Source organism: Carlito syrichta, unplaced genomic scaffold (assembly GCF_000164805.1).
Source record: "Carlito syrichta isolate Samal-C Ts95f unplaced genomic scaffold, Tarsius_syrichta-2.0.1 Scaffold304741, whole genome shotgun sequence".
Lineage (NCBI taxonomy): Eukaryota > Metazoa > Chordata > Mammalia > Primates > Tarsiidae > Carlito > Carlito syrichta.
Genome location: NW_007248837.1, coordinates 149532 through 174791, shown reverse-complemented (window position 1 = coordinate 174791; position 25260 = coordinate 149532). Strand labels below are relative to the sequence as shown.

At 55.9% G+C, this 25260-nt stretch overlaps 2 protein-coding genes across 2 annotated transcripts in view; one reads left to right on the top strand and one right to left on the bottom strand.

Moving 5' to 3' along the window:
- LOC103263144 (putative keratin-87 protein) overlaps positions 1-7662 on the top strand; it is an 8900-nt gene extending 1238 nt beyond the window's left edge. The window contains 12 exon segments of the mRNA XM_021713770.1: positions 30-138; positions 141-196; positions 1368-1579; positions 2101-2186; positions 3180-3265; positions 3701-3710; positions 3757-3917; positions 4153-4278; positions 4546-4766; positions 4898-4928; positions 7347-7372; positions 7629-7662. Of these exon segments, the coding sequence (XP_021569445.1) occupies positions 30-138; positions 141-196; positions 1368-1579; positions 2101-2186; positions 3180-3265; positions 3701-3710; positions 3757-3917; positions 4153-4278; positions 4546-4766; positions 4898-4928; positions 7347-7372; positions 7629-7662 (1158 nt within the window).
- Positions 7663-8109: 447 nt separating this feature from the next.
- On the bottom strand, positions 8110-24742 carry KRT7 (keratin 7). The gene is made up of 9 exons (XM_021713769.1): positions 24524-24742; positions 22564-22775; positions 20609-20669; positions 19095-19190; positions 16473-16637; positions 15128-15253; positions 11974-12194; positions 8712-8746; positions 8110-8414 (listed from the first exon to the last, which is right to left on the bottom strand). Exons 4-9 carry the CDS (start codon positions 19185-19187, stop codon positions 8110-8112), a joined length of 945 nt encoding a protein of 314 aa, XP_021569444.1. The 5' UTR covers positions 19188-19190; positions 20609-20669; positions 22564-22775; positions 24524-24742.
- Positions 24743-25260: the final 518 nt, after the last annotated feature.

The following is a 25260-nucleotide window of genomic DNA, read 5'->3' as shown; positions in this document are numbered from 1 at the left end:
CCCCCGCGGGGGGCCCGCGGCCCGGGAAGGACACAGGGGGCTTCCGCGCCGGCTCCTGCGGGTTCAGCTTCCGTTACCGCTCCGGCGGCGTGTGCGGGCCCGGCCCCACCTGCACCACCACCCAATCGGTCGACCAGAGCACGAGGAGGAGCAGATCAGGCGTCGCGAAAGCAGGTTCGCCGCCTTCATCGACAAGGTGGGTGTCCTGGATCGCGCTCATCCTGAATCCTGCGGGCCTGGGAGAAGATGGGAATTGCCAGGCCAGTCTCTCTAGAAATGGGGAATAGGGACCGCTGAATTTTGAGACGGATATTTTAGGTGGTACCTACCGACCCCTACCATTAAATAACGTTGATACTCCCGTTGAGAAAACTAATTTCATGCCTGTTTCAATCCTTAAGATTGGGTGGAGAAAATCTCACTGGGTACTAATGCCTTTAATATTTGTCTTATACTTGCTTCTCTCTCCTTTTTTTTTTTTTTGAGTTGGTGTTTCACTGTCACCCAGGCTGGATGATGACAGCCTGACCTCCCTGACCTCCCACAGCTCACCACAGCCTCGTCCTCCTGGACTCAGGTGATCCTTCCATCTCAGCCTCCCAAGTAGGACTACAGGTGCACAGTGCCACACCCAGCTAATGCTCAGCATCCATGAGGCAGGAAGCTGCAGCCCAAGGGAGCTGGTTTCGTGTGTGACGTCCTTTCAGGCCAGCACGATGACCTGCTGCCATCCCGTTCTGATGATCTCCAGGAGCTTCCTGGCAGTCCTTACTCCCCACACCTTTTCCTAAACCTGCCCCCATCCTCACTACCTGCCTGACCTCCAGAGACGTATCGCATGGTGCCCACCAAGTGTTTCGGCCACCTAGGACCACACACCCACACCCACATGCCTCTTCAAGTCAGGCACCCGCTGATGATGACAGCCTGACCTCCCTGACCTCCCCTGCTAGGAAGCCTGCCCCACCTAGATCGTCCATTCAGTCAGCTCCTCACCAAACCCAGTGGCCACTGAGGACATCAGTAAAGAAACTGGAGGCCCTGCCTTGGGGAGCCTATGGCCAGCACTACTGTACGTCCCTTTCCTCCAGGAAGCTTTCCCTGATTGCTGCCGCCACCAGCCCCACCTGTGCCTCCTGCACAGCCCACATGCCTCTTAGTTTCTCCCAGGCCCACCTGGGCAGACCCTCACTGGTGCCTGAATGAGCAGTCAGAAAACAAGATCCTCCAGGGGCATCCCCAGGCCGAGAAAGGCCCACCCCTTGGCTCTGCACATTTCACTGCTGGCTGGTCTCCAACGAGGGCTGGGGACACTGGCTTCTCCCACCAACTCCCCCCGACCCCTCAACACCACCCCTCCATACCAGGTGTGCTTCCTGGAGCAGCAGAACAAGCTGCTGGAGACCAAGTGGCAGTTCTACCGGAACCATCTGTGCGGTGAGAACAGCCTGGAGCAACTGTTCAAGGGCGACATTGAGACGCTGTGGTGGGAGGACAAGTGTTTGGAGGAAGAGGCCGACAGCGGGATGCTGGCCTCAGAGCTCAACCACATGCAGGAAGTGCCAGATGGCTGAAGTGAGTGCGGTGGGAAGGAAGGTTTGGAGAAACGAAATGGGATTTAATCAAAGCAGGATAGGTTTGGGCTAGACCCTGAGAAGAACTTCCTGACAGGAAGAAGACAGACAGTAAGCCTGTGGGGTGGGGGAGGATTATCTTCCAGGTGGGGAGTATAAACATTGGAGAGATTCTGAGTTACCTCGGCATTATGTGTTTATTTCATTAATTCATCAGGTATGAATCGAGCATCTCCTCAGCATTGCAGGTGTTGGGCTCTGAGTGGGGAAGCAGGGGTTTCAGAACTAGGGTGGGGCTCTTCCCCTGGGGTGTTACAGTCCAGAGACAGGGAGGAGGCCTTGGAAAATGTACAAGGCACCCACCGTCCCCACCAGGAACAGCAGTCCCTGGAACAGGAAGAGCCTTGGGTGGCCGGTTTGGCTTGAATGGCCAGACCTTCCTGATTCTGTGACTACCTCCAAAAGACCCAGATCTTGGAATATGCCTGACTGACCTCTATTCTCCTTTTTTCTCCCCAAATCTGAGCCCTGTATGCTTTGTCCCCAGGCATGAGGAGGAGGTGATTGTAAGGGCCACGGCTGAGATTGAATTTGTGGCCCTGAAGAAGGCAGGTGACCCCAGAATCTTCAGCCCCTGGCTCAGAACCGAGGGCAGAGACGGAAGGGAGCACCCCATAGCTCCAACTCCCCTGGAGTCCCACCACCAGCTCCCTCCCCGTCCTCTCCCATGGTGTCCCCTGGGTACCCTCTAGCAGCAGAGCACACCGCCAGCTTCAAGCAGGGCTTGCTTCGCTGTTCTCCCCAGCGAAGGCTTGCTCCTGTCTAGCACACAGTGGGCAATCCATTAGTATTCGTGAAGGGAAGGACACATGAGTGCTGGGCACTGGATGCATCCTCGGGCCAGCCACAGCAGGGAAACGCGGGTGTGGAGGATGACCATCACCCCTCAGCTCTTAGACCTGACTCTGTACCATTTCTCTGAGCTTCCAGAGCAGAGAGGAGCGGGGCATCATTAGAACTGACCATTTAGCCGGGCTCTGTGGCTCAGCCTGTAATCCCACGCTTGGGAGGCTGAGGTAAGTGAATTGTCTGAGCCCGCAGGTTCGAGACCTGCCTGGGCAATTTGGCAAGCCATCATCTCTACAATTAATCAAAAATTAGCCGCGCGTGGTAGCATGCACTTGTAGTTCCAGCTACTCGGAAGGCTGAGACGGAAGGATCGCTGGAGCCCAGCAAGTTGAGGCTGCTGTGGCCTGGAGCGGCCACTGCACTCAAAAAAAAAAAGAAAAAGAACTGACCATTTGACACTAAGTTCTGGTTCATCGTCAGCGCAAGATGTGGGTGTGGAGAGGTCATCCTGGCAGGTACTAGAGGAGGTGCCTCAAGCCCTGGGATGCCGCTCCCTCGCCCAACTGGCTACGTCCCCCACTGAGACAGGGCTTCACCAAGCCAGAGTACCAGGCTCTGGGATGAGCATCCACGAAGGGTTTCTAGGGTTTGCTCAGCCTAAGGAGGTGCCCCGCCCTGGTGGGGGGAAAAAAAACCCAGGGTGCTTGTGTGGTTTCCCCAACCCGACTCTCCCGATGTGCCCCTCTCTCCCCGTAGGACATGGACTGCTAGAGTCAGACCTGGAGGCCAATGTGGAAGCCCTGGCCCAAGAGATTAACTTTATCAGGCAGAGGAATGAGGAGGTGAGGGGCCACGGAGCCGTGGAGGTCAGCAAGGGGGATGTGAGTTAGACAGTGGGAAGGCAAGGGAGTGCAGAGCTGAGCTGGGAGACCTCAGGCAGGTCCCGTATCAGAAGGTCAAGTGTCATTGGAACGCTCATCTGCCATGACCCGGGCAAACCGGTGTTCCTGGTTTCCATGGCAACAGTGATCACGAGATGGTCAACTCTGGCCCTAGACCCAAAGATTCAACGGGGGAGTTGACTAATATCAGGCAGTGGGCCTCAGACACGGACTCCCTCCTCTGCCTATCTCTCTCAACCTCAGGACTCTGGGGCTAGGGAGAACTAAGAGGTCTCAGGGGGAGGAGGGACTGTCCCTTCGAGGGTGGCTTCAGACAATGAGGCTGTTGGAGGAAGCAGGGGAAGAGGACAGGATGACAGCCAGGTGAAATGCCAGGAGTGGTGCTGTGGATTCAACGAGCTTCTGCTACCCCGACCCCACCCCTGCAGGAGATCCGCTGCCCCAAGCCCACCTCTCAGACACCTCAGTCGTTGTCAAGATGGACAACAGCCATGACCTGAACATGGACTGCGTTATCGCTGAGATCAAGGCTCAATACAACAGCATCACCACCTGCAGCCGGGCTGAGGATGAGTCCTGGTACTGCAGCAAGGTGGCATGGCAGCAGGAGGGATGCAAGGGATCTGCTAAAAAGGCTCCTTTGCCTAGGGACTCTGATCCCTAATGGCAAAAAGAGAATGGTCTCCTCTCTGCAGTGGGGTGCCAGGGCAGAACTGCCATGTGTGGTTGCACAGGCTGAGCGCTGCCCAACCTGCACAAGCCTCCATGCTGTCCTGGGTGGACGGGATTCCCCCCATGAGCCTCACAAGCATCTCTGCCTCCCCCAGTGCGAGGAGATGAAGGCCACGGTGATCAGGCACAGGGAGACCCTGCGCCGCACCAAGGAGGAGATCAACGAGCTCAACCGCATGATCCAGAGGCTGACGGCTGAGGTGGAGAACGCCAAGTGCCAGGTAGGGTCATCTGCATCCAAGGCCAGAGAGGCTGGGGCCTGCCCCGTGTCCCACAGCCGGCGTGCGCCCTCTCTGGATCTCACCCCTCATCCACAGCCCCGTGTGCATGTCCTGCCCCTGGTCGTGGTCCCTCGGGGAGTCCCAGGTGGTGGAGGCAGGAGGCCGTTTCTGGCCGTTCCCAGCTGGGCGGAGGGAAGGGACCTCCCCTGGTCATGGACAGAGAGCCCCAGGGACCGTAACCCACTCTGCTCCCTCCTGGGCCCCCAGAACACCAAGCTGGAGGCCACAGTGACACAGTCCGAGCAGCAGGGCAAGGCGGCCCTCACCGACGCCCGCTGCAAGCTGGCGGAGCTGGAGGCCGCCCTGCAGAAGGCCAAGCAGGACATGGCCTGCCTGCTCAAGGAGTACCAGGAGGTGATGAACTCCAAGCTGGGCCTGGACATCGAGATAGCCACCTACAGGCGCCTGCTGGAGTGCAAGGAGCACGGGTGAGGACATCTCTGTAGACAGTCACCTCTAATGCGCACTGGCACTACTTGGACGAAGGAACTGCAGGTTAACAGATTTCATCAGCCGTGCTCCCCACAACTCATGTTCCTCTCTGTGCTCTCCCCGCTAGGTTGTGTGAGGGCATGGTCCTGTCAGGGTCCGTAAGTAATCTATTTTGTGGCTTCTGAAATAAGGGCTTGGGGTTCTGGGCAGGCAAACTTTTCCTTAAAGTATCAGGTAGTGATGGCTCCAGCCTGTAATCCCAGCACTTTGGGAAGCTGAGGTGAGAGGATTGCCTGAGCCCGTGAGTTCGAGATCAGCGTGGGCAACATGGTGAGACCTCGTCTCTGCAATTAAAAAAAAGTTTAGCCTGGCATGGTAGCACGCACTTGTAGTTCCAGCTACTTGGAAGTCTGAGGTGGAAGGATCACCGGAGCCCAGCAGGTCGACGCTGGGGTGACCATGAGTGTGCCACTGCACTCCAGCCTGGGCAACAGAGTGAGACTCCAACTCAAAAAAAAAAAAAGTATCAGGTAGTAAATACATTAGACTTGTGAGCTATGCAGTCTATGTGTCAACTGCTCAATGCTGTCCTTAGAATGTGAAAGCAACCACAGCCATAGACCCATAGTTTTTATTGGCTGGGCTACAAACTTTATAAAATAGGAAGCCAGAGGGTGGCCAATATGTGCAGACCAAGGAAAGAGGAGATGGGGCGGTGAGGGATTATGGAAATTTAAGTAGCTACAGTCGTGAGCTGCACAGGACACTTAGGTTAAGTTTGGACCACCTACAGCATGGCGGTCCCATGAGATTATGATGCCATATGTTGGCTGTACCTTTTCTTGTTTAAATGCACAGATACTTACCACTGTACTACAACTGCCTACAGTATTCAGTACAGGAACATGCTGTGCAGGTTTCAGCCCAGGAGCAATAAGCCCAGGTGTGTAGGAGGTGCACCATCTAGGTTTGTGGAAGTACACTCTTGAGGGTTACACAACATGACTGCCTATGACGCATGTCTCAGGACATCATTCAGCAATGCATGACTGTATTTCTGCCTATTGAGAGGGCCCAGGCTAACAGTGCATCAAGGACACTTGAGGTTAGACTGCAGGAGGGAGTGCCCAGGTGTGAGGGTTTGGGCTTTGGGGGAGTAGGTAGAAAGGGAGGGGGATGCTCTGAGCAAGAGGAGGGGGCTCTGGCCAGCAGGTGGGGCTGCTGTGGTGAGTTCCAGTGGGGACTGAGCCCTGCCTCCCCCGCCCCAGCAGGTGCAGTGTCTGCAGCCATCCCTGTAGTGGAAACCTGGCGGTGAGTACCCTGCGGTCTGCTCCGCACCAGCTGCAGAGGGAGTGTCTACAGCCAGGGCGCCTAGAGAACCCTTATCCCCACTCCCACCCCCACCATGCATTCCTCTCCCCCACTTACTTCCAGGGACAGCCAGGCTCCCGACTGCTGAGTGTCTAAATGACCCTGTCCTTGCAAGCCTAGGCAAAGACCCAGCCCAACTCAGGCGACTGGAAGCTTGGATGCCTGGGGCTTCTGAGGGACAGTTGGGCACCGGCGCCCCTTGGGTGTGGACATACTGGGATATGGACTTGCTGTGCAGGGTCTCTCTGCCTCGTAACCCCATGCATGGTGACAAGCTGCATCTCCCATTACAGCTTTCCTGACTGTCTGGGTTCCCTCCCTCTTTTCCTCTTGGTCTCGAGTTGCCAATAAAGCTCACTTTCATAGATAACGCATCCTGAGAACCTCTTGTGTGTCCTGCCCACTTTGCCTTCTCACTTGAGATTCACAGGGTCAGAGGTCAACAAAGAGCTGTCCTTGACCATGAGGGAGGGAGGGTTGATTATCTCTGGGTACCCCACCCCACATGAACTACATCCTGAAGGGCACAGGAGATAGACCGGAAGCCCCAAAACCCAGACATGCCAAAACAGGAGATGGAAGGGCAAGGGAGGTTGACCCTTAGGCAGGAGGGGAAGGGCCTGGATCCCCTGACACCCGGGGTGGTGACCTCATCACTATGGCTGCTGGGACATCGGCGATCTACTTCTTCCACTCCCCATTTCCAGCCTCACCTCAACATAAGAACATTCCTAGACCAGGCCAGGTGTGGTGGCTCACACCTGCCATCCCAGCACTCTGGGTGAACGAGGCAGGAGGATCACTTAAGGCAAGAAATTTTAAGGTTACAATAAGCAATGATTGTGCCACTGTACTCCAGCCTGGGTGACAGAGCAAGACCCTGTCTCTAAAAAAAAAAGAAAAGAATATTTCCAAACCATGGGGTCAAATACACAGACATCCCCTCAGAAACCAACACATCCCAAATTGCTCCCCAGCCCCCTGTACACACCATCACCCCCATCACCCTCGGGAGCCCCAGACACAGAGCCCTCCCACCTCCCATCCATCACGTGTGCTGCTGCGCAACTGGGACAGACATTTCCATGACAGGCCCTGACACAAAACGCCCAACACATTCCCAGGACTCCATGTCAGAGACCCTGTCTATAGAGGCTCCCATCAAGCACAGACTTAACCCCCATGGGCTCTCCCCATCCCCATAGACTCAGAAGCACAACCCATCCCTCAGGTGAGACCTGAGACACAGACCCCTTATGAGGGACCTAGACTCAAGAATCCCCCTCCTCTTCCACACGGACCCCCTCCCACAGCCATCGGTCCCACAGAATCCAAGCTGCAAGACCCCTCCAGGGCCCAGGGCCTAGCTGACCCTGAGCCTGGCAGACCCAGCACCAAGAAGGGTTGAGGGCAGCTGGCATGAGTTGGCTGGGCCACCCGAAACCGGGGCCTGGGGGGGCTGAAGGTTTGTGGCCTCTCCACCATAGGAGGATTGCGCTCTGGCGGCACCAGGCAGGGTGAAGGGTACTAAAGCCTTCCCACCCCGCACTGGGCAGGGGTGGACTCCAATGCCCACTCGCTGGTAGTTCTCTGTGGCCTTTCTGGGCTTCCTCAAGAGAAGCATTCCTCAGCCCCAGCCCTGGGGGGAAGCCAAGCCCCACACCAGATAAGAGTCTGGTTCCTTAGGATAGCGCCCCAGGTCCCCAAATATTTTCTCAGTCTCCAGCACAAGACGCCTCCTCCTCACCAGGGCAGACCCTGCCTTCCTTAGTCCGTGTCTTTCCTGCCCCGTTCCCCATTCAGCCCAATGAAGCCAGGACAGCCGGCGGCAGTTATGGGACCACCCAGGTCCCAGAAAGAGGCTGCTTTATTGGAAGCTATTCCGACATCATTTTTCAAACTGTCTTTCTGCCTTGGGGCCAAGGATGGAAGCAGGGATGGGAGTCCTCCCGTGAGTATGGGCAGGGCTCAGTGGCGGGTGCTCCTGTGGCTGGTAGATGTGGTCCTGATGGAATAGGTCTTCAGGGTCCCGGGCCCCCCACTGCTTGAGAAACTCAGAGCGTTGCTGCCCATGGTTCCCCCAAAGGTCAGCCCGCTGCCACGGCCACCAGTGGAATTCACCACAGTTGGGAGAGAAGGGAGGAGGGTTTCCTTCAGGGCTCCAGGCCCTCCGCTGCTCGAGAACCTCAGGGCGTTACTGCCCATGGTTCCCCCGAAGTTCAGCCCGCTGCCACGGCCACCAGCGGTGAAGCCACCAGTAGAATTCACCATGGCTGGGAGAGAGAGGAAGAGGGCTTCCTTCAGGGCAGGGACCCCATCCCTTCACTCCAGCCCCACTCTTGTGTCCCCGCTGATCCTCTCCCTCGCCCCTGCCTCCCCAAAAGGGGCTCTGACACGGGTAGGGGCTGCTTCCCAGTGACTCCCTAACCTGCCCCAGTGCACAGCTACCGGGGACCATGGAGCCTAGCTAGATGTGCGCCCCAGGGGAGCAGGGTTCTGGGCCAGGCTGTCATTCCCCAGACCCAGCCTTGCACAGGCATCTTTCCCATGGGCTGGAGCCAAGGACTTACAGATGTTCACGGTTCCCGCTCCATCTCCAGTCAACCTGGGGGCAGAAGACAGACCTGTGAGCAGCTCTCTCCTCTGTGCTGGAGAGAGGCACTCCCAAGCACTCCTTCCTTCCAGGCCCCAAGCAAATCCTTTCTCTTTCTTCCTTGTCCTCACCGTTCCAGGCCGCCTTTGGCCTCCTAAAATGAACAAGGAGGCGTGGGGGAGGAGGGTTCGCTTGGCCCTGTTCTGCCCTGTGGCCACATGACCTCGGGCCATGACCTCGGGCCTCCACTTCCCACCTATCAATTGGGCTTGTTTGTGAGGGTTAAAGGCACAAGTGCCTAAAGCCCTGGGTGCCCAGGAATGGGGGATGGTAGCCACATATGTAGATGGTTGTTCCCCCCACATGGGGAAACCTCACGGTGTCCTGCTTGTATATGCAGCCCCCAGCGTGAGACCTGGCGAAGTAATTGTCTAATGCGTGTTGAAATAATTAGCAAACTGTTGACTGACTACATGGGGCTCCATCCAGGGCTGAGGAGGGAGGACAAGGTGGGGGTGGCTTTAAGCAGCCAGAGGGAATAAAACAGGTTGTGCAGTGGAAATTAAAAACCCATTGAGAGAGCTGGTTGTGTTTGTTTTGCAACTCACAGGCCCATTGTCACTAAGTCCTTGGCAGGGGAGATCAGTTTGCTCTGCAGGGGGCAAGGGAGAGTTCACTTTGGTAGAGGGAATAAAAGGAGCCCAGCTGGCCTCTGCAGCCTCCAGCCCAGGAAGGGGGAGCAGAATAAAGACCAGGGGCAAGCCGGGAGTTTGGGGAAGCTCCCAGGGGCCTTGTTCAAATGCCAACCCCCTCGCCCCCTGCAAGTGCTGGGAGTTGCTGCCACTCGCTCATGGGTGGGGGTTGGGAGCCAGCTTCAACCTCTGTCACAACGAATGCCTGAAGAACTCAACAAGGAGGCCCAACGTCCAAGGCTCTGGTGATTTGTGTGACCTTTTTTCTCATTCAAAAAAAAGTGTTTATTTTTGTGCAAGTTTTTACTTGTAGCTTTGTATTCTTGGAGAACCCAATCCCCCACCCCTACTCCCCACCTCCCTCATTCCCCCCACCCCAAACCCCTGCCCCACCAATTTGTATGATTTTCTGGACCGCAGCTCCTGGATGTGTCCCTGGGAAGGGCTGAGAAGTTAAGGGATAAAAACAAGCTGTCCATCTCTGTGTCCTCCCAGGGTAGGGAGGGATGGTATCCTCCCAGAGAAGGGAGCTAAGGTGATTTACAGCAACCCGGACTGAAATCAGGCTTTCAGGAAGGGAGGTCCTGCTTGCTGTGTGAGCTTGGACAAACCATGGACCATCTCCAAGCTTCAGTCTCCTCATCCACCATGAGAGGAAGCTGGATCAGGTCCAACAGTAAGGGTCTACCCGTTCTGACTTCTATGAGGCATCAAGGCCCAAAGTGGAGCTCCTGCACCCACGCAGGGTGAGGGAGCAGAAAGAGACATCCTGGCAGCAACGGCTCTGTGCCCCAATCAGCGTTCTTTCTCCCAGAAGCCTCTGTTGCTCAATTCCTCCTCCCACAAAGAAGACTGGGTGCTAATCCAGGGAAGGGAGTGGATCAGCTCAGCGGCAGACACTGAGACCCTTCCTCCTCCTCCCTGCCTCCCATGCCTCTCCCTCCTCTGGCATCCAGGTCTTCTGCCCTACCCTTTCATTCACAGTTCCTTCTTCTACTCCATTCACCTTCAGAGTCTCTCCTCAGCCCCTCAGGAATACTGCTAAGGAAAACTTCCTTTATAACCTCAGCATCAGCGGGGCTCGGTGGCTCAGCCTGTAATCCCGCGCCTTTGGGAGGCTGAGGTGAGTGGATTGCCTGAGCCTGCGGGTTCGAGACCCGCCTGGGCAGCGAAACCTCATCTCTACAATAAATCAAAAAATCAGTCGGGCGTGGTAGCGCGCGCCTGTAATTCTGGCTACTTGGAAGGCTGAGGTGGAAGGATTGCCAGAGCCCAGCAGGTCGAGGTTGCGGTGGCCGGGAGCGGCCACTGCACTCCAGTCTGGGCGACAGAGTGAGACCCAACTCAAAAAATAAATAGATAACCTCAGCATCTTGAGAGGTCTTACTTCCATGTCCACCTATGATCTGTTGCCATGTTGGTTTCTAACAAGCCAAGAATGAAGGGTCTTATGTCCATGTCCTATCGCTGATCTATCTCCATGTTGGGTTCAACAAGCCAAGAATGAGGGTCTTCCAAGCTTTTGTCTACACTGTTGCTTCTCACCCTCTCCAAATCCTATCCTTCCCCCCAAGGCACAACTCTAAAGCCTTGTCTCTTGACTGAATGAATCAACCAGCCCAGCAATGTGAACATGAAGATCTGACTTCACAGGCAGAGGTGCCGTGTCCGTGAAGAATTCCCTATCAGACTAACACATCCCAGGCTAGGAGCGGTGGCTCATGCTTGTAAGCCCAGAACTGTAGAAGGTCGAAGTGGGAGGACTGCTTGAGCCCAGGAGTTTGAGACCAGCCTGGGCAATACAGCAAGGCCTTGTCTCTACAAAAAAAAATTTTTTTTTTAATTAGCCAAGCATGGCGACATACACCTATAGTCCCAGTTACTCAGGATGCTGAGGCGAGAGGATTGCCAGAGCCCAGGAGGTCAATTGCACCACTGCACTCCAGCCTGGGCGACAGAGTGAGACCAAACTCAAAAAAATAAACAAGAATAATCCATCCCAGCACTGACCCCCTCCCTCCCACTACAGGTGAGTAGACAAATATCTCTGGGGACAGAAAATATCATCCTCCTCCACAACATTTAGCCAACACCACATTATCCGGGGCTTAGTTATGTAGTGAGCAGCAGTTCGGTGTCCTGGAAGACGTTTGGACCAGGGCTCAGCACACCTTGTCCACACCCTGGCCTTGTCCCCTCAACTACTGAAACCAAACCACAGCTCACCTCCCTGTCGACTAGGGAATCAGTCACATCTGACCCGATTACCTGAATGGATTCTGAGAATCAAACAAGATAACCCGGCTAATAACCACACACACGGAGGGGCTGTTGTCACGTCAACTTCCCCACTGAATTCATACTACATGGTCTTTCCTTCTAGAAGTTCACCTCACTAAAGGTAGAGAAGCAAGCCTCAGCTCTGGCCGAGAACCCTGGCACCCTGCAGAGGCGGGGCACACAGAAAGTGCCTGTGAACGGATGGATGTCAAGTCTCAGACCTCACCAAGCCCTGCAAGTCTCCCCTTCACAGCCTCCCATCCTCACCGGCTCTCCTCGCCCTCCAGTAGCTTCCGATAGGTGGCGATCTCGATGTCCAGGGCCAGCTTGATGTTCAGGAGCTCCTGGTACTCACGCAGCTGCCGCGCCATGTCCTGCCTGGCCCGCTGCAGGGCGGCCTCCAGCTCCTCCTGCTTGGTCCTAGCGTCCTTGAGTTCCAGCTCCCCATGCTCCTCGGCCTTAGCAATGGCGACCTCCAACCTGGCACGCTGTGGGCAGTAGTGGGGCTGTGAGCTGGGGGCAGGTGTTGCCAATCACTGCCTTCCTGCCTACCCATCCTGCAGCCAGCACCTGGGCACATTGCTTTAGAGTGCTCCCCGTCCCAGCCAGGCTCGGTGGCTCAGCCGTAATACCAGCACTTTGGGAGGCCAAGACAAGTGGATTGCCTGAGCCCACAGGTTCAAGACCCACCAAGGCAACTTGGTGAGACCTCATCTCTACAATAAATCAAAAAAATTAGCCGGGCATGGTAGCGTGTGCCTGTAGTTCCAGCTACTCGGAAGGCTGAGGCGGAAGGATCACCTGAGCCCCGCAGGTCGAGGTTGCAGTGGCCGGGAGCGTGCCACTGCACTCCAGTCTGGGTGATAGAGTGAGAATCCAACTCAGAAAAAAAAAAAAAAGAATGCTCCCTCATAGCCATGCTCGGTGGTTCAGCCTGTAATCCCTCCCAAAATGAAGGGAGGCTGAGGTGAGTGAATTGCCTGAGCCTGCAGGTTCAAGACCATCCCGGGCAACTTGGCGAGACCTCGTCTCTACGGTAAAATTAAAAATTAGCCAGGCGTGGATGTGCGCGCCTGTAGCTCCAGCTACTTGGAAGGCTGAGGCAGAAGGATAATCGGAGCCCAGCAGATCGATGCTGGGGTGGCCGTAAGCATACATGCCATTACACTCCAGCTGGGACGAAGGAGTGAGACTACACCTCAAAAAAAAAAAGTGCTCCCCAAGCACCAGCGACTCCCAAGGGCTAAACACATGAATTTGAATTTCCAGTGCCTAGGTTCCAACTCTGGCTCTGCCACTTACTAGCGGTATGAACTTGAACGAGTCAACCCCGCTAAGTCAAAGTCTCCTCTTTTCTAAGACAGCAGTGATCACAGTGTCTACTGCATCAGGATATTTCAAGGATGCAATGAAATAAAACACAAGTCCTTGGCACAATGTCTAGCACATAGCAAGGGCTTAATAACTGCTAGTGTGCCAGCCTGGACAACATAGCGAGATCTTATCACTACAAAAAATTGTTGTAAAAACTTAGCCGGGTGTGTTGGCACACACTTGTCATCCTAGCTACTCAGGAGGCTGAAGCGGGAGGATAGCCTGAGTCTAGGAGGTCGAGGCCGCAGTGAGCCGTGATGGTGTCACTGCAACCCAGCCTGGGTGACAATGAGATTCCGACTCAAAAAAGAAAATAGGAACCAGTTGGTAACAGGCCCAAAACAGAAGGGGCTTGGAGCAAAGAGACCCTACTAGGCCCCCCAGCTGCCATGGATGTATGATCCACAGTCTATGGGTTTGGTCAGGGACGCTCTGGTTCCAAGGGACCTGCATCTGCCTTGAGTAGCTGCCACTTTCTGCCTGGCTGGCCTTACAGTTCCTCTGCTCTGGGCTCATCCCCTGCCAGAAGCCTGCTGGTCCCAGGCCTGCTCTCCTTCAGCTCAGGGCCGCCCTCCCTACCCCCAGGCCAGGGCTTCCTCTCTTACTTCTTACCCACCATTCTCTGCCCTCGGACCCTCTTCCCTCAGTTGAGGCCCCGCCTCCCTGCCACCCTCCCAGCTCTCCCCAGCAGGTCCTCTGATGCGCTCTGTCCCTTGGCCACTGCTCACTGCCCAGCCCTGTCCCTCTGGTGTCCTAGGGGCAGAGGCCATCCCTGCTGCCCCTCATGAGACCCCTAGGTGGTGGCAGACACTCTAGGACCCGTCCCCTGTGAGAGAACTGGATGTGGTGGAGGTTGCCGGCTTTGGGAAACCACCAATTGTTACTTGGCGCCTCCCCGCCAGGCCTGGACCACTTCACAGGTGGCTCGCAGGCCTGCACCTGTGCCCAGAGGCAACCTCCACCCTCCTGTGAACGGGGGCTGCCGGGCTCCAAGGGGAGGACATTTCTGGGTCAATCACCCCACATCCCACTCCCAACCCTCTGCAAATCAGCTTCGGAGCTGCTGCGTGTCTCACCATCTCCCCCTCCCCACTGCGGGCACCTGCTCAGGGTGAGCTGCCCCATCCACACCTAGACCTCAACCAGGGTTTGGGAGACCCTTCCCCCTCCATTCTTCCCCCAGTAGCCCCAGCACCAAGCAAAGCGCATCCTCCCAGTCAGCCTCTCCCTGAGGCCCGTGTCCCCTCCATGTGCCAGGTTCTGGAAGATAAGAGCCGTGAACCAGACAGTCGAGACCCCTGCTCTCAAGGCATCTGCTCTATTCCAGTGGAGGGAGGGACAGGCAGCAACTTAAGGAGATTTCAGAGGGCAACGGGTGCTTCGGAGGACTCCAGACAGGCAGCTGACACAGTGGCTGGGTGTAAGAGGACCTCATCTCTGAGGAAGGGTCTTTCATCCTAAACCGCAGGGATGAGAAAGGGACAACCATGGACAGAGCTGGGAGAACTACATTCCAGGTGGTGGGAACACCAAGTTCAAAGGCTCTGGGGCATGACTGTGCTTGACAATGGGAGACACAGGATGCAGGCTAGCGTGGCCCGAGCAGGGTGAGGGTGGGGGGTCATGGAATCAAGATTAGGGGTGGGATGGGGCCACATGGGCCACAGTGAGGGCTTCTGTTGGCCTCTGTGCCCCAAGGAACAGTGAGCGCCCAGGTACAGCACAGCATGCCCAGAGCTAGATCAAGCAGAGTGCTCGGCACCAATGTGGTCATAATGCGGGTGCTCCTCTGGGCCAGCCAGCCTCCCTCCACAGCCTCCATGCCCCTCTAGGACTCTTCTTGTCCCACCTCTTCAGCCCTCATTGGCCAACACAGGGACCTGGCCAAGAACCTTCCATCAGGAGCTCTCACAAGTGGGTCTGAGGCTGAGCGGCCGCCGTTTTGGCCCAGAGAAGGCAAGACTGAAGGCTACCCAACATCCTCCCGCTCAACTGGCCGCCCTCAAATGCCCCAAGGAGCAGGAGGGCCCGGGAGGGCTTTGCCCACCTGGTTCTTAAGCTGCTCGATCTCAGCCTGCAGCCTCTGGACCGCTCGGTTCATCTGTGCAATCTCCTTCTGGGAATTCCGGAGGTCCTCCCCGTGCTTCCCAGCCTGGGCCTGGAGGCTCTCAAACTAGAGGGGCCACACAGAAAGGTATGGTGGGGATGGGCAATGATGACAGGTGGCTCATCCCTCTCCCCATCTAAGGAAGGCCCCTCCCAGCTCATTTTTCCAGGAAAGGACAGCTTGACTCCCAGCAACCTTTGTCCAATGCCAGGAGGCCAGACTGCTGGGCAGCAAGATGAGGAAAGGGTTAAGTCCTCTCCCATCCTGGTCAGGAGGACAGGGAAGGCCCCCCCGGAGCCACCTTCACGGCCCCTGGGTTCTTCCCACTCCCATCATACCTACTGCCGGAGAATCCCTGAAAGCCTGTTCTCACCCCTACACCACAGGTGATGCCCTATCTCTGCAGATGTGGCCTTCGATGTTGGTCTTAACCCTTGCCTCAAGCTCACTCCTCCAGTAATGCTGGTTTACAGTGCATCCTGTTACTTCCCCCAGCCCCTGCACTGTCAGCTGTCCTGCCTCCATGACACATCCGTGTCATAATCAAGCCCTAGGATTCAGGATCTGGTCTTCGTTCTTCCACCTATTAGCTGTGTGGAGTCAGGCAAATGACTTAACTGCTCTGTGCCTCAGTTTCCTCATCTCTAAAATGAGGATAGGCCAGGCACAGTGGCTCACACCTATAATCTTAGCACTTGGGGAAGCTGAGGCGAGAGGATTGCCTGAGTCCAGGAGTTCAAGACCGGCCAAGGCAACACTGCAAGACCTCATCTCTACAGTAAAATTTAAAAATTAGCTGGATGTGGTGGTGTGCACCTATAGTTCCAGCTTCTCAGGAGGCTGAGGCAGAAGGATTACCTGAACCCAGAAGGTCAAGGCTGCAACAACCATGAGCGTGCCACTGCACTTCAGCCTGGTTGACAGAGTGAGACTTTGACTCAAAATGTGGATAATAATGGTGCTTACCTAATATGACCATTCTGTGGATTACATGAGTCAATACAGGTAAAACACCTGAAAACCACCTAGCACTATGAAAGCACATGCCACATTTTAGCTATCACAATTATTAATCCATGTCTATTTCCTCTGCCCTGTCCGCCCATCAGGCTGGGATCTTCCCCAAGCCAGAGAGATCCTTAATAGAGAACCACCAACTTAAACCACCAGTATCTGCCAGAACAGCAGGATCCCAGGCCCTGAAGGCTTGAGACAAGTTGTGGAGTCAGGGCAGCTGCCACCAAGGCTCCTGGCAGGAGGAAGTATGTCCCCAGTGGCCGCACACCTTGGTCTGGTACCAGGACTCGGCCTCAGCTCGACTGCGGTTGGCCATCTCCTCGTACTGGGCCTTGACCTCTGCGATGATGCCATCCAGGTCCAGGGAGCGGCTGTTGTCCATGGTCAGGACCACGGAGGTGTCCGAGATTTGGGACTGCAGCTCTGCCAACTCCTGTGGGGACCACATAGAACATTGGGGTGTGAGGCACAACCCATCCCTGTACCCACACCCACCTGGGGTTCCCCACTCTCCAGGGAAAGAAAAAGAGAGGAGAGTCCCGGGTGGGCCGAGTCTCCAGGCAGTGACGGGGCCCAGACCCAGTACATTGTGGCAGTTCTTTCGCCCACGCCTGGTTCCCCGAGAGCCCATTAGCAGTGTCTCAAAAGGCAGTCTGACGAGACCAGTGGGCATAAGGAGATACTGTGGTGAGCTGTAATGTCCCTCACTGTGATGCCATATGGGACGGGTAAAATGACTACATTCCACCCTGTTAAGGAATCCTGCACAGCCTCTAAACTGATGAAATGGCTCTGTTTAACTAACGTCAGTGAAGTGTGTCTGTGGTGTACTGTTGCATGAAAAAAGGTATGATTCTATTTTATTAAATACTTATTTCTCGCAAATAAAAACTAAAATGAGGCCAGGTATGGTGGCTCACACCTGTAATCTCAGCACTTTGGGAGGTGGAGACGAGAGGACTGCCTGATCCCAGGGCTTCCAGACCAGCCTGAGCAACTTGGCGAGATTTCATCTCTACAATAAATCAAACATATTAGCCAGGTGTGGTAGCACACGCCTATAGTTCCAGCTACTTGGAAGACTGAGGCAGAAGGACAACCTGAGCCTAGCAGGTACAGTCTGCAGTAGCTGTGAGCGTGCCACCATACCCCAGCATGGACAACAAGAGTGAGACTCCAACTCAAAAACAAAAAACAAAAAGATACCTCCTCACACTGTTCAGGAAGGTAATCACTAAAAATAAAAAAACAACAGGTGTTGGGCGAGGTTGCAGAGAAAAGAGAATGCTTCTTCACCGCTGATGGGAATGTAAGCTAGTTCAACCTTTGTGGAAAGCAGTGTGGATTTCTCAAAGAACTAAATATTGAGCTACCATTTGACCCAGTGATCCCACTTCTGGGAGTACAGCCAGAGGAACATAAATCCCTCTACCAAAAAGACACCCACATGCTTATGTTCACTGTAGCACTATTCACAACAGCAAAAACATGGAACCAACCCAGATGCCCACCAAAAGTGAACTGGATAAAGAAAGTGTGGTACATATACATGATGGAATACTACGCAGCCATTAAGAAGAACAAAATCATGGACGTTACAGCAACATGGATGTAGCTGGAGACCGTCATTCTGAATGAACTATCGCAGAAACAAAAAACTGAATACCACATGTTCTCACTCATAAGTGGGCACTAAACATTGGGCACACGGGCACAAAGGTGAGAACAACGGGTGCTGGGCAAGGCTAAAGGAGGGAGGGAAGGGGAGAGGGATAGGGAGAAGGGGCACACAACCACCCACTGGGTACCATGTCCACTACCAAGGGGACACAGGGCTCACTACAAGCCCAAATCCCCTTCCATGCAATTGGCTTATGTAGCAAATCCTCAGAGACCCCACAACTCTAAAATAAAAGTTTTAAAAATAAAAATATGTATTTCTCTGTCTCTATGTTGATTATGCACAGAAAGAGTCTGGAAAGGTAGATATGAAGATGACAACAGTGGGTATGAGTGATCTGTTTTCAATGTTTTGACTTCATTTTCTGGTTGTTTTTTTTTTAATGAGTATGTATTACTTCCACAACAAGAAGAAAATTTTATATGTGTGTGTCATAAATACAACTTACATAAATGAATGTATCTATGTGGCTGAGCATATATACAAATATACCCATACACACACATATATCAAATACATGGTAGATACAGGCTGACCAGCACTGAGGTCAGAAGTGCCCAAATAAGCCTCCAGGACCTTCCCCTGAAATGCACATGTGGAAATTTGCTCTGAAGGGCTCACAGAGGCTACATGTTCAGGTAAAGACTGGATGGAGAGAACTGAGAACTGTTCTGTAAACTGCCTCCCATGCTGATTAAGCCCAGCCGCACCCGGTGATTGGCTACCCTATCTTCTGCCTGAGGCCAGAGGCTCACACTGATGAGAGCAGAGAGGTGTTTAAAACCCCAAAAGGAAAGAGAGCCAGAAGCCCAGGGCAAGAAGGCCTGAGAAGGAAAGGCTAACAGAGGAGTGGCCGCTTGCTGGGAGGTAACCCACATAGTCCTTCCCCAGACTCGGGCTCCCTCACCGGCCCCACCTAGCCAAACCCATCACAGCCTGGGGTCCCCCAACCTCCTCCTCGCTCCCTTCAGTCCCACCCAACCCCCCTTTCTTGGAAATCTTGCAGTCATCCGTGGCCAACCCCCAGTTCCTCTTGAACCCCCAGTCCATCATGAATTCCTGAGTCCAGAAAGATAACGAGCGGGGGAAGGGCCCCCTCCCACCAACACATGCCTCTACTGGCCTAGTGGGGACTGGGGGTTGGACCAGATGGCTCCCTGGCTGGGACCTGCAGAACAAGACATGTCACCCACCCCCTAACATCCTCACCATCTCATTGAGGGTCTTGAGGAAGTTGACCTCGGTATTCAGGGCCTCCACCTTGGTCTCCAACTCCGCCTTGCTCAAGTAGGCAGCATCCATGTCCTGAGGGTAGGAGCAAGTCAGGGTGGAAGGATACCATGTGAGGTGGGTGCAAGCCAGCCCAGTCCCATTCACCATGCCTGACCAAGAAACACAGCTTCTCCAGGCTGCTTGGCATGGCCCCAGCAGGCACGTCCCCCACTGCCCCCTCCCCCCCACTGAGTGGCGCACCATCTCCACACATCCACAGGACCAGAGGGGCTTTCTCAGCACCGGTGTCCCAGAGGAGCGTGAAGCCCCAACCCAGCACCTGGCCAGTTCCTAAAGACAGGGCCATTGGAGCACACCCCAGGTTCTGCCACCTCCCAGCTGTGGAACCTGACAAGCTCTGGAAGCCTCAAGTTCTCATGCAGCAGTCAGAAAACACGAAGTCACTTGGACTCTCAGCCCCTGCCCCAGAGATGGGATACCACCAGCCTGCGTGGTGAGCTGGCAGCATGGTAATGTTGATGAGGGTAGGCCTCAGATAACACCCCAAGATAGATGCTGTCCAGCTGCACTTCCCTGGGGCTAAACTCCTGGGAGCAGGGCTCACTTTTAGTCATCCCTCAACCTCCAAGGATCCAACACCCTGAGCAGGCTGCCTTTCTGTGGATGGGCTTGGAAACTGAGCTGCTCGGGGAGTGTGTGTTACATAGAATCCTTTTCTTTGAGTCAGGGTCTCTCTGTGTCACCCAGGCTGGAGTGCAGTGGCACAATCACGGCTCACCACAAACCTCCACCTCCTGGGATCAGGTGATCCTTCTGCCTCAGCCTCCTGAGTAGCTGGGAGACACCATGCCTGCCTAATTTTTTTTATCTCTTGTAGAGATGAGGTATTTCTATGTTGCCCATACTGGTCTCAGACTCCCAGGTTAAAACGATCCTCCTGCTTTGGTCTCCCAAAGTGCTGGGACTACAGGCATGAGCCACAGCACCTGGGCTTGTAACACAGAGTCATAGCTCAAAGCCCCCTAAGATACTCCTAAGGCCTTCCAGCCTCTGCTTGCACACTTGTGAGGATGGAGAGCTCATTCTTCCCTGAGGCAGTTCATCACATTCATTCAGCAAACACTTCCGGCCAGCCACATTGCCAACTTTGCCTGCGATGAAATGTTCTGGCTTTGATAAAGCTCTTCCTTATTCAGGGTTGAAATCTCTCCCTCTCTCGCCTCTGTCTTTTGCTCTTAGCTCTAAAGGTCCTACAGGCCTAGAAATAAGTCTAGCCACTCACCAGACACACACACGCCCACGGAACAGGCTGTGCACACAGGGCCTGGCTTTCAGACCCCTCCTCCCCAAGCCCATCACTCCCCTCTTATACAGCCCAAGCCAGACCCTGGCCACAGGTCTCCCCATCGGCCGCTCAGGTGAGACAGTCCTATGGGCTTTTGTCCCTTGAGTTTTCAAACCACCCTCTCCAGCCTGTCTGTCTCCCTCACCTTCTTCAGCACCACAAACTCATTCTCAGCAGCTGTACGACGGTTAATTTCATCTTCGTACCTGCAGGAGAGGAGGGGCACTGTGTGAGTGCAGCTTTGCCTCATCTCCTCCCTTCCTCCCCAATACAGGTGTGAAACCTGCCCTGTGTCCACCTCCCTTCTTCTTAAGGACACATCTGAAAAAGCAGATGTCTGAGCTACAAAATCAAATCTCCCTGGCTCCCACCAGGCCACTCCTTGGGCTTTGAGTCTTAGAATGGGGGGGCAGCATTGCTGGTAGGGCACGTAAGAGGCATGTGTGAATTACAGCGCACAGGCCCATACACTGGGAAGCAGAAACAAATATAGCAGCCATGCATACAGACTGCTTTCTGGGGCCGATACTGTTCCACGCTCCTCCACGCCCCACCTCATCTTATCCTCACAACGATCTCGATGACGGTTCTGAGGTTACCAGAGGGGCACAGAGGCTCAGACAGGCAGCGTCGTCTGCCCAAGTCACTTAAGCTACTCGTGGCAACACCTGGACTTGAACTCCAGCAGCTGACGCCATTCCATGCCCCTAGCCACTGCCTAATCCCACCCCTGAGGGATGAAGAAGGGACCTGATGGGGAGGAACCTCATGGAATCAGGACAGGGATACACAAAGTCCCAGAAGAACCCAGCCCCAGCTAGCTGGCCCAGCCTCCATTCCTACCCTACCGAAGCTCTCCCCTCCCATTCTTCTTCCTCCCCAGGGGCCGGCTGGACCCTTGGGAAGAAGAGAGCACATTGGCCTAAGTCAGTGTTTCTTTGGAGGCTCTAAAAAAGGGTGTCAGAAACAAGAGTTCAGCAGTGCCTGAGAGCTGCCAGGACCAGTGGGAGCAGCCTGGGGCAGCTCCGGGGAAAGCAGGATGTCTGGGCAGGCCAAACCCCCCTCAGGGCCCAGACAGGAGTGGGAAAGGCCCAAACCCCAAAGTCACACTCCCTCAGGAGCCACAGAAGCCACCTGTCCACCCCTGCCTCAGGGCTGTGCAGCCATGCACAGAGCTCCCTGAGACCCACTTCCTGTACCTCCTCCTCCCCCCAGCCTAGAGCTCAGCCTGGCTCCACAGTGGTGCTGAGGGTTTTGGGGTGGGGAACGCATACAGGGGCGGGGGGCTGTACACACATGCATGCACACACGTGTGAGTGCCTGACAACAGGGACTGACTGATGGCCCAGGTGGCCCCAGTCCTGCACCTGTCTGGGACTAATCCTGTTGACTTTCGCCCTAAGGAAGTGGGGGAAGGGGACCAGTGTGCCTGTTCCTGCTTAATCATACAGTCGTGGGCAGGGGATAGGACTCCCTCTCTGCCCCCAGTGCCCACTGGGCAAGTGTGTCAGGGCTTCAGTATCTATTCAGTGAGAAAAGAGCTCAGGGGGCATCTCTATGGCCTGTCTTTTTTCCAGCTCCTGCCCTGACCAGACCCACTCCCGGCCTCTGTGGCCCCTCCCATCCATCACGTCAATCATTCCCCCCCATCCTGCTTCTTTCCTTCCCAGGTCGGCTCCTTTTCCCCTCCTGGGAATCAGGGACCTAAAATTCAAGTCCCAGCTCTCCCGTGACCTGCTGTGTGATCTCAACCAAGCCTCCAAACCCCCCTGGACTCTCATCCCTCACCTGAACAAAAGAGAGTTTTTCTAGAATGGTCCGTGGGGGTCAAATAAGTTCTGTCCCAACCCTGTCAGCAGACACCTTCTGCCCTGCTCTGGGGAGCCTCAGTCATACACCCAAAGGGAACAGTGCAGGTCAGGGCTGGGCTGAGTCAGGAGACAGGACCAGAAAGACTTGGAAACAGCACCCAGGGACAAAGAGGGGAGAAAGATGGTCCCTCCAGGGAGTTACGGTTCTGAGCTGCTGCAGCTGTGAGCCCTGGCCCCTGGGGACTTGCAGAGGACTGGCTGATGAGGGCACACTGGCCCGGGGCATTACTTGTTCTTGAAGTCTTCCACCACGTCCTGCACGCTCTGCAGCTCCACCTCCAGGCGGCCCCCATCCCCCTGCAGTGCCTCCAGCCTCCAGCGCAGGCCCGCAATCTGGGCCTCGAAGGCTCCTGGCAGGCGGCTGCTCTTGGATGTTTTCTGCTCCTGCAGCAGCCCCCACTTGGTCTCCAGCAGCTTGTTCTGCTGCTCCAGGAACCGCACCTAGAAGGTGCGAGGAACGGGAGACTCAACAAGAGACCTGAGCGTGCCACCCACAGTGGGATTTCGGAGGGTCTCGAGCCCCCCAGCAGATTGTGCGCTCCCCCGACTGGGGCCCCCAGCGCTCTCCCTTGGGACTCAGTGTCTGGCATCTTAGAGTGGGATCCAAGGAGCAGGACTGCGGGCTTCACCGATGTCCCCAACAAGCATGCTCTGGGGTCTCCCCTCCCCCCGCTTTGCGCCCCATTGCCTTACAGGTGGTCTTCCCCACCTCCCGCTTTGAAGGGCCGCCTTTCCTGTCCCTGGGTCCTGGACCTGATCCGTCCAGTCCCTCGTCTTTTCCTTCCTCAAGATCCTCTCTCTCCTTCCCCTTTCTCCCAGCAAGGTCCCAAGAAAGGGCACTACCACAGATCCAAGGTAAAATGAGCACCTGCTATGCGCCCCGGCCCTGGGGAAGGCCCTTAAGGGGCACCTGCTATGACTGGGGTTGGAACAAGGGAAGCCTCCTTAAAACTCAGGCTGGGCACGGCAGCTCACACCTGTAATCCCAGCACTTTGGGAGGCAGAGGCCGGTGAGAGGCTTGCCTGAGCCAAGGGGTTTGAGACCAGCCTGGGCAGCTTGGCAAGACCTCATCTCTACAATAAATCAAAAAATTAGCCAGGTGTGGTGGCACACGCCTATGGTTCCAGCTACTTGGGAGACTGGGAAGGAAAGATCACCTGAGCCCTGCAGGTCAAGGCTGCGGTAGCCATGATAGCCCGTGACCATGCCACTGCACTCCAGCCTGGGTGACAGAGTGAGACTCCGACTCAAAACAAAAACAGAAACAAAAACAAAAAAACAGCACCAGGCCCCCAGGGCTACTGGCAGCAAGCCAGTGCAGCTTCACAGCAGGGGAGGAACATGGGCTTGGAGAGACCTGAGGAGGCCTAGGAGTCCATTGGCAAGAAAAGAAGAACGGAGGGCATGGTGGGGAGCAGCTCAGCCTAGGCCCTGGCGGGAGGGGCCAGCAGGGCCAGCCCTGAGGTCCTGGGCTTTGTGCCCCCTCCTCTCAGACCCACCTGTCAAGTCTGCCCCACCCTCCCTAGAGCAACCCATGTGTGGCAGAAGCAGACAGCCAAGAGAACACCTCCCAAATGGCCCTTTCCAGGGGCCCTTCAGGGCCACTCCCTGCCTCGTCTGGGCCGTCTCCAAGGGCAAGTATAACCCCTTCACATACCACCAAAGGGAGGCAGGGGACGCCAGGCAGACAGGGCCGGATGAGAAGGGTGGGGGACAGGGAACGTCCCTCTCTCCAACCGTTTATTCCAGCATCTGCTTCAGGGAGTGTGGAAAGGTGTCACACTCACCAGGGCCCTGACTCCATTCAGTACCCTTCTCAGGGATCAAGCCCAAGAGGGAAGACCTGCAGCCCAGGGCCTCTGGAACTTCCAGTCCGTGATGCCGGTGACAAAATTGGTCACCAAGAGCCCCAAGGGACTCCAGACACAGCAAGGAGGGCAGCCCGCAGCACCCAGGAACGCATTCCTGTAGGAAAGGGGGGCAGTCGGGCAGCTTGCTGGAAGAGGGCTTGGAGACCCAGGGTGACAAAATATCAACGGGGTTCTCGGGGAGAATGAAGGCCACCAGGGTAGTGTCCCCCGACACCCGCAGGAGTGGGGGTGGGGAGCAGTGCCAGTCCTCCCAGCGCCTGGCCGTGAGGGAGGCTGGTGTGGCCTGGCTCGGCCAGGCACCGTCCATTCTGGCTCACCTTGTCAATGAACGAGGCGAACTTGTCGTTGAGGGTCTTGATCTGCTTGTACTCATCCTGGCGCAACCGCTGGATGGAGGGGTCGACGTCCACGTGCAGCGGGGCCAGCAGGCTCTGGTTGACCCTGACCTCCCGGATGGTGCCGCCCAGCGGGACCCCCGGGGCGGAGCGCCCGGCCACGCGCGGCAACGAGGCGCCCAGGCTGTACAGGCTGCGGCTGCCGGAGCTGCGGGGCCGCCTCGAGCTCAGGGGCTGGGAGGCGGAGTGGCCGCTGTGCACCTGCGAGCTGAAGTAGACGGACATCGCGGCTGGACGGCCGGGAGGCACCTGGCGCGGGCGAGCCTGAGCGTGCACTCGCTGACCCCGGGAGCCTCAGAGCCTTTTATCCGCGGGGCGGGTGGCCGGGCGTCCCCAGGTGGGGCGGGGCTGACCGCGGGCCACCTTTCTCCACCTCCAGGCCCCTCCTGGGACCGCCTTCTGCCCTCCGCGCCGCCACTCCCGACTCCCCCACTCCCCCCCCACCCGCGCCAAGGAATGTCTGGAGTGAGCAGGTGGCATCATCCTCAGAACCCCCCCCAGCTGTACGGGGCGCAGGGAATAGTGCAGGACGGCAGTTGGGATGGCTTCCCGGAAGAGGAGGCTGAGGGAGGGGTGAAGAACATCCGATTTCCTAAGGCTAGAGCAGAGACCAAGCTCGGTGGCTCAGCCTGTAATCCCGCGCCTTTGGGAGGCTGAGG